Here is an 8735-nt window from a genome sequence, read left to right as displayed (position 1 = left end):
AATACTGCATTTCCTTATAGAAAAAAAAAAGTCATAAACCACCCAGCGAGCGTATGCTCCCCGGGAGCGCCCTGCCGTGGGCACAGCCGTTCCGCCTCCGCCGACGGCGAGGAGCGGCCGCCCACGCCACGCCGGCACGGGGCAGCCCCGCGGCACTCTCGGGGTGCTCCACACTCCGCTCCTAGCTGCTGACAGCGGGCACGCTGTGCCGTGCCGAGCCGCTCCGACCGCGCCGCGCTACGCCAACCCGACCCGTGCCGTGCCGTACCACACAGCCCCTCCTCTGTCCCCGCCCCAGCCGGTCCGGGCCCACCCCCGGCGGCGGGGCCGCTGCGCCGCCGAGCCATGCGAGGCTTTAAGCGGCAGGTGCGGGGGAGCGGAGCACACGCGTAAGCGGCGGCTGCTGCGGCCCGGCGGTAGCGGCGGCGGGCGCCTTTCGGCTCGGCGGGAGCCGCGGCGGAGCGGAGCATGTCGGTGGCGACCGGGGGCAGCGAGGCGGCGGCAGCAGCGGGCGGAGGCGGCGGGAACCGCGTTTTCTTCCAGAGCCCCCGTGGTGGCGGCGGGAGCGGCGGCTCCTCCGGCAGCTCCTCCCGGGAGGACTCGGTGTCGGCAGCGGCGGCCGTGGTGCAGGTCCAGCAGCGGCGCCACCAGCAGGGGAAAGTGACGGTGAAATACGATCGGAAGGAACTGCGGAAGCGGCTGGTGCTGGAGGAGTGGATCGTGGAGCAGCTGGGGCAGCTCTACGGCTGCGAGGTGCGGGGCCGGAGTCGCGGGGTCCCCGGCGCGGTTGCTGTCGCCTCAGTTCCCTCGCCCGCCGCTGCGTCCCTCGCCCCTAGCATCCTCCTCCTGCCCCGAGTCGCATTTCGGCGGTGGGCAGAGGAGCGCTGTCACCGCCACCTCCAAATGACATTCCCGGTCCGCCGCCTCCACCCTGCCGCTGCCCCACGCCTCAGTGGTGCCTCGGCTCAGGGAATGGTGAAAGGTCCCCCATGTCCTATAGAAAGGGTGTCCCCCGTGCCCTCCCGAGGTGAATAAGAGGGGACCGCCCTTTGGGGACGGGCGGTGGCTGCCGCACGGCCGGGCATGGAGGGCTCCTTCTCCTCCGGGGAGGGGGGGGGGGGCCGGCGGCTGCGGCAGGTCCGGGAATGCCAGGAGGTTCGCCCGCGGCTGTGGTGCCCGGGAGCCGCTGTCCCCGCAGCCTTCCAGGGCAGGGCGGACCGGCGCTCCGAGGCGCCTTCCACGGGCTGGGCGGGCGTCAGTCTCCGTTAGAGGCGAGCTGGCCAAGCGCCGGGAGCTCGGCGGGTCGCAGAGCAGAGCGGTGTGCTGGGCACAGGGCGAATCGGAGGAGGGAGCGGGACGTGCGCGGGGGCTGTGCGGAGGCGGCTGTTGTAGAGGAAAGACTCCGGTGCGGGTACGGTCCCCTCTGGATCGTGGTGTTGCATTATCCCGACCTACAGGAGCGGGGTAGATACTAGCCAGGAAATACCAGTGAGCAATTCGGGAATCATTAGGACGAGAATCGAAAACGCTGGGGGCTTGTATGTACGTGGTTTGTACGTATCAAATCTGTTTTTCTGCTACTCTGGGCAAAGAACGAGTGTTGCCAGAATGAATTCTCTTTTGTAGAGGACAGATGAGCAGGAAGATGTTTCAAGATTTTTCAAAGAAATGGCAACTGTTGTCTTCCTTGTGGAGAAAACGATGTTGTAAATAAAAGAAGTACCGGTACTTTGTTTTGTCAAAGCTTCATTAAAAATGTAGACCTTCTAATTCCCAATGGATCGTATCTCCTTCCACCTCGGGTATTTAGTCTTACCAAAACGTTAAGGCTAAACTGACGTTCACACATACTTTTCCCATCAGTAGTCTAATTCACTTTTGTTAGAGACTTCTGAATTGAGATTTGTTGAAGCCAGATGTGAATTTTGCAGCTAGCATATCCAGGAGCCAATATCTCACTCCTGAGGATGCTGGAGCTAGGAAGACAAGAGCTTGACAGTCTTTGAGGTGTGTATGTGAAAATATAAATAACCTGGATGGAATATCTAGCACACACATAATACAAATGTTTAAAGAAACTCCTTTAATCTCAAAAGTGATTTATTGGCAAATTTGTTAGAATGACACATAAAAAATGTGTATGTGTCAAGTTAAACCTTCTTAACTGTTCACATCCATGAGCTGTGGGAAAGAAAGATCCAAATAGAAACTCCAGTTAAAAATAACAAAAATAAACAGTTCTTAGTCTTCGTCTTGGTGTGACTTGTCTCTCCAGTCTCATGACTTGTTTGGCCACATAGCCTGTAGGCTGTGAGGGTTTTTCTGAGGCCAGCAATGTTTACAGTTGTTTGTGTGAACTGATGATTCTGTGCCTGTGCAAGCTGATAACGTAGTTAGTGTCTGGCCTGCTGGATCTGTCCTCTGGTTTGACTCTTGCTGTTCAAAAGCACCAGACCTATTTGGGCTGTGTGCTTCTCACATACAGGTGAGCTTGTTCTGTTCATAAGAAAGGATGTGGTATATACAACCAAAGCAAAGCCCAATGGAATTACTGCTGCTCTTCATAGTATTCAAATCACAGGCTTGTTAGAGGAAAATAATTCATTCTTTTCCTTATTATAGCTGTTGCTTCCAACTAAAGTAGAAGGATGTATGCTTCAGAAGGTCTCCATTAAGGTGGACACCATATATAGCTGAATAAAAATAACTTGTTAGATGATATGTTTTCTGAGGTGACTTTTAGGGGAAAAAGTTGTTTAATGTAACAGAACAAACTGTTTTTAGATTTGAAGGCCAAGGGCAAAATGTTTAAGTCACCTTCTGCTCTTCTTTGCTATGATACATCAACTCTATCCAGAGTCAGCACAGATGATGGTAGTGAAAAGGTCAAGCTATTAATATGCTATCAGAATAAAGTAGAAGATGTATGATGACTGTAGTGATTAAAGACAATAGCAATTTAATGCAAGATGCTTTGCTTGAATCTGCTTGAATTACTTCGAGGCTTAGAGATGTAGCTCTCAGGCTGAAATTTAATCACCTATGCAGACAGTTAATAACCCTGTCTGAGGGCAAGTTGGGAGGGGGCTGGGAATTGCTCACTTCAACTTCTGTGGAAGATCTACAATAACTTCCCAATGCAATGACATTTAAATTCTGTAACAATCTAAAATCTTCCAGGTTGTCAGAAATAACCATTGAATTTTTAATCCTGGAAGAGCTAACCAATGTAATTGTTTCATTGCTATTCTGATTCAGAGCTCCATTTGTAAGGAGCAGTGCACTTCATTTCTGGGAAGAGCAGAAATAAGTAGAGGGTGCTTGCAATGTGGTGTACTGAAAGTCTGTAAGAAGACTTGCATATCTCTTTTTTGGACTGTATAAATGTAGTGCCTGCTCACTGTTTTCCATTTAAATAATGTTTGCTATTATGCTGAGATTCATCAGTAAGTGGATACTTGCAGAAAGATTGCCTTTATTCAAAACTAAACATGCACTCATAGTCTCTCAAGTACTTGCAAGTTAAGTCAGCTGTAAGCCTGTCTTGGCATGGCAACAAAGTTTAAGAGATGAGGTTGGGAAATAATGAGACAGGTTTGTTTGTGTTCTTTTTCTAGTGGATCTTGTCTTATTGGTACATTTTTAGTTTTAAAAATTGGATGCCAAGCAATATAATGGTGTTGGAAATACGACTTAGAAGGAGCTATTTGAGACTATTCTTAATGCAGACCTCAGTTATATGACACAGAGATTAGGTTTAGAAACGTTACTTCCACATGATGCAGACTCGAGGGATAAAAGACCCTTTACCTGAATGGTAAAGGTTATCAAGGTAGAAAACTTTAATAGGACCAGAGAGACTTAAGCAGGATTTGTTTGGCACCAGCACCTGCCAGGCTAAGGTACTCAGGTCAGGTGCTTCAGGTGAGTATCGGTCTGGCTGTCTGCTTCTGGGACTGATTAATTAAAAAAAAAAAAAAAAAGTTTTATAACCTGTTTGTTCTGGTTTCTGTGAATGCTGAAACTGAGGTTGTAGTTGCAGGTTAGTATATTGAAAATGCAATGCCTTAATTGCAGGACTTGAACTGGCTTCAGTGTTGACCTTTATTAGGTATCTTGGTACTAAAAATAGTTTCTCCACAGATGCTTTGTGTTTTGGGCTAAGTCCATTATTGGTTAAGAATTGCAAAATAATGCTGCTCAGAACAACTTACATCATCACTATTCATTCCCTGATGGTTTGCAACTTGTAGTTCAGCATGGAAGTGGTGACAGACCAGTTTTCCAGATGTGTAATCTATGTTGTGTGCACCTGCCAAACTTGTACGACTTTGTATATGAAAAAAAGAGACCACTGGACTTGTCCCCAGAAACCATTTGATTTTGCAGGTGAATTTCTGTGCTCTGGGGTCCTGTCCATCCAGAATGATAGCATTTGCTATAAATGGCACACAGATTTTTGCACAAAAATGAAGAAAGGTTTTGCTTGTGTATGGATTTGTTGCTGAATATTTTTTAATGTAGAGATTTACATGTACAAATCAAATGAGCCCCTAGACTTCACACTCTAAAAGCTGAATACAAGACTTGCCTTCTGAGATATTGCTGAGCTTAGCTGAGTAATCAAATATTTTATTAGGGCATGTCTAGTGATGTATGGAAGTCAGTGCTTGGCAGGGCATATGATGTTGGTCTGGCAGTGCCAGAGTGTTATGTCCAAGCTTATTATTTTTCCATTCCAGGAATGGAAATACCCTGAGATTGTGTTTAAAAATTCACTGTACAATAAAATGCAGTTGGAAGAGCTGCCCATAAAGGCCCTTCAGGCATTTCCTTTAAGAGTACAAACCCACGCCAGACTGAGAATTGTTATGTGTAAGATTTTCTTCCATCTTCTGGTACAGATACTGCAATGACGAGAGTGGCATGAAGCACTGAAATGGGTAGGGGATTGCATGTTGGCTGTGGAGTATGGGAGGGAAAGGAGCAATTTAACTCAGTCCTGCAGGGATCAAGAGCTCCCTTTGCCTTTGTCTGGTTGCTCAGTGACTGCAGAGCTGGAGAGCACCCTCTTTGTCTTCCTGAAGCTGCTGGGATAGGCTAACATTTCCCTCCACACACAGTCTTTTCCAAAACAGCCCGGTCAGCATGCTGCTAAGGCTGCCATGTGGTGATGTGGACCTGATGGTATGATCAGGTACTACTTATGCCTCAGGCTCTAGTGAGATAATGTTTGAAATTCATTATTCATTTCTCAGAAAGGCGTTTGGTAAGAAAATCCACTGAATAAAACGCTACAGAAACAAACTTTTGCCTACAGTCTCACTCTTTGAATAGATTTCTAACTTGGACTAAGATCTCAGAAATGGTAATTGCATGTGGATTTCTTTCTCAATGGATTAGAAGTGGAAAGAGGCTGAGAACAAGCTGAGAACTAGAGTGAGTGTCACTCCTTTAAAAGGATGCAAGTTAGTAGGAGGCATAATAAAGGATTTCTTTCTTTGAGAGATTGAATGTTGCAGTTCAGATACATTGGAGTAAAGAACTTGTAGGTCCACCAAGGTGCTTAGAAATTTCTTTGGATTATTTATTTTGGACAGCTCTTACAGATCTCCATGTTGTACAGCAGAAAATTTGGTGTCCTCTCTTGAGGGCAGGGATACTGTGTAACATACTTGCGTCAGTTGAAGAGTTGCTGTGATCAGAGACCTGTAAAGGACACAGGCAAAACAGGTGTAGCAAAGGCTTATTCTATCGTGTAGCAATCACAGAAAGGTATTTGAATCCCAAGAGCAGAAAATGGGAAGCCTAAGAAATGCATGTTATTTTAAAACAAACCTTGTAAAATACATGCAGTTCTTTTTGGAGGAGTGGGCTGAAGGATCTGTGAGGGTAGCAAGCACCTGGTTGTGACAAAGCCAGAGCCTTTTGTTTCTAAATGAACTTCTTAGGATCTTGCCTTAAGTTCTAAAGACCCTACTCTGGTAGGAAACTAGTACCATTGTTCAGCTACTGAACTTGCCTTCTTTTTTGCATGCAAAATGTGTACAACAGTGCAAAGGAATTCAAGGAGAGAAGTTCATCAAGTCAAGTACAAGGTTCCGCACATGGGTCAAGGCAGTCCTGACCACAAATACAAATGGGGTGGAGAACGGATTGAAAGTAACCCTGAGCAGAAAACTTGGGGGTGTTGGTTGACAAGAACCTCAACATGAGTTGTCAATGTGCACTTGCAGCCCTGAAAGCCAATTTCATCCTGGGCCACATTAAAAGCAGCATGGCCGGCAGGTCAAGGGAGATAGTTCTTCAGCATTTACTTCACTCTTCTGAGACCGCACTTGGAGTACTGCATCCAGCTCTGGGGCCCCAAGCATAAGAAGGACATGGACGTGTAAGAATGAGTCCAGAGGAGGGCCACAAAGATGATCAGGGGCTGCAGCACCTCTCATGTGAAAGCCAAGAGTTGGGATTGTTCAGCCTGAAGAAGGCTTCAGGGAGACTTAGACATGGCCTGCAAGACAGTTTGAGAGGGACGTGTAGTGAGAGGACAAGGAGGAATGGCCTTAAATTGACAGAGGACAGGCTTAGGTGAGTTATTAGGAAGAAATTCTTCACTGTGATGGTGGTGAGGCACTAGAATGGGTTGCCTAAAGAAGTTGTGTACTTCGCATCCCTTGAAGTGTTGAAGTTGGATGTGGCTGGCCTAATGGAAGATGTCCCCATGCCATGGTAGGGGGATTGGAACTATATGAGCATTAAGATCCCTTCCAACCCAAACCTTTCTATGATTCCAAGAAAATTATTTTTTCTACTATTTGATCTTTGTTTAGTCTTGATGTCATTTCTGCATTGGTCATAGTTCATTGTTTTATCTGAATCAACAGCAATATTCTTGACTTCCAGTTTAAAGCTTCACAACGCAGATTATCTTTCAGCAGCATTTCCATAGCAATTTTTTTGTCCTTTTCCTCTCTGTTCAAGATTCAACTGGTCTCTTTGCTGAAGCAGTAGGTGTGGTTGTTTTATAACAAGGTGAATAAATAATTGATTGCTTACATCACTTAAGATTTTATAATTGTATTTCTTATTAACAGTAGCTTCCAATCTTTGTGGCTACAAAGACTCTTGTGCCTTCAGGCAAATTGTTTTACATACTTGATTATCCAGGGTAACAAAGGAGAGGAGGGGGTGGGTGGGAGAATGTGGATACAATGGAAAAACTGTGGATAAAAAAAAAAGGGTAAACTCTGCTACAAATCATGCAGTGAATTTACAGGGGAAGAATGGGAACTGGTCATTAATCTACCCCTTTTAACCATTCAGGTTTATAACAAAAATTAATTATATTGCTTTTGGACTTGAGTGTAGCTTGGATGTGTCTGTACTTGTAGCACAAGTAAACTACAAAATGGATGATCCATCCCCAGATAGCTGAGAGCAGGTTATATTGTGCTTTGTTGAAGGTGCTGGGCTGACTTGAGCACTGTTGGTTCCTTGTAACCCTGTGGTATGACAGTCTCTCCTTATTCTCTGTGCTTTGCATTAGCTGATCTAACCTGTGCTGTCTAAGGAAATGCCTGAAACAAAAATAACCGTATTTAAATGAGGAAAGTACCTATTTCATGGAATGTTTTACTTCTCTTATAAGGCATAGGGAATGATTCTAGGTAGGTCTTGTATGTAAATAAAAATATGTGAAATTAAGTCTTACTTCAACTAGAACAAGTAGTGTGATAGTTGACTCTTATGACCACCCTAAACTCATTCTCTTTTGGTTCATACCTTGCAAAGATTGCATTCCTGGTGGCATTTCCGTAATTCTCCCTTTAGAACGGGTTATCAGCCACTTTAAAAACACTGTAACGGTACTTAAAACCCAACCAAAAAACCTGTGGTTTGAAGAGCATACTATGGTACATAATGTATACATACTTTACATAATATTCTGACAGTGCAGGAGATAGCAATGGCGAAAAAAAAACCTATCCCAACTCTAACCTGATTCAGTGTGAGTTATGGTCCCCTTGTCTCTTGTCACTACAGGTGATAAAGCGGCAACAGCAATATCAATACGTTCTTCCAGTCTTGTGTCTTGCCTGCAGTATTCAAAAGCCAAGATCTCATTTTTCCCTGCCTTACATCTAACTCCAGAAACTTCTGTTTGACAGCACAAATTGAGTAGGTTAGACGTGGCCATCCATCTTTGTCACCGCAACTTTTGGCTGCCTGTTGTAAAACATTAGCAGCTTCTTTTGCTGTTCTCCCATGTGACATATGGAATTATGGAAGTCAAGATTTCTAGAACTTATTAATGCTGGAGAAGGGGTATAAAATCTTAATTGTATGCAGTCCCTAGAGCAGCAGTACAACTTTATTTCAAAGGATAGAATAAATTTAGCCTGTTAAAGATCTTCTTGGAACAAGGAATTGCTTGGGCAGAGGTACACACTGAAACAAATCAAATCTTCTTTGAAGTGATAAGTATTTAATTCTGAGGATCACATTTCATTAGCAGAACTGTTCCCTCCCCTCCCCACCACTCCCTCCCACCCTGCAAGCATGATATGTATTCTAGGAACCAGTTCAGCATGGCATCTTAAATTATTTTCAGGGAACACACAGATTGCAGCCCCAGAAGGCATGTTGTATATTTTCAATCCATGTGATTATTTATCAGTAGCATAGATCTAGTGGATCTAAATATAGAGAAAAATCATAACATGTTACTATAGGTC

At 45.2% G+C, this 8735-nt stretch overlaps 1 protein-coding gene across 1 annotated transcript in view; it reads left to right on the top strand.

Annotated features, from left to right (window-relative positions):
- The first annotated feature begins 340 nt into the window (after positions 1-340).
- PPP1R14C (protein phosphatase 1 regulatory inhibitor subunit 14C) overlaps positions 341-8735 on the top strand; it is a 51755-nt gene continuing 43360 nt past the window's right edge. Inside the window, exon 1 of the mRNA XM_053974589.1 lies at positions 341-753. Coding sequence (XP_053830564.1) covers positions 469-753 — 285 coding nt within the window. The 5' untranslated portion in view covers positions 341-468. The remainder of the gene's footprint in view (positions 754-8735) is intronic.

The sequence above is a fragment of the Vidua macroura genome, chromosome 3 (assembly GCF_024509145.1).
Source record: "Vidua macroura isolate BioBank_ID:100142 chromosome 3, ASM2450914v1, whole genome shotgun sequence".
In the NCBI taxonomy this organism is placed as follows: domain Eukaryota; kingdom Metazoa; phylum Chordata; class Aves; order Passeriformes; family Viduidae; genus Vidua; species Vidua macroura.
Note: the sequence above shows the minus strand (reverse complement) of the source record. Positions and strands in the feature narration are given on the sequence as shown.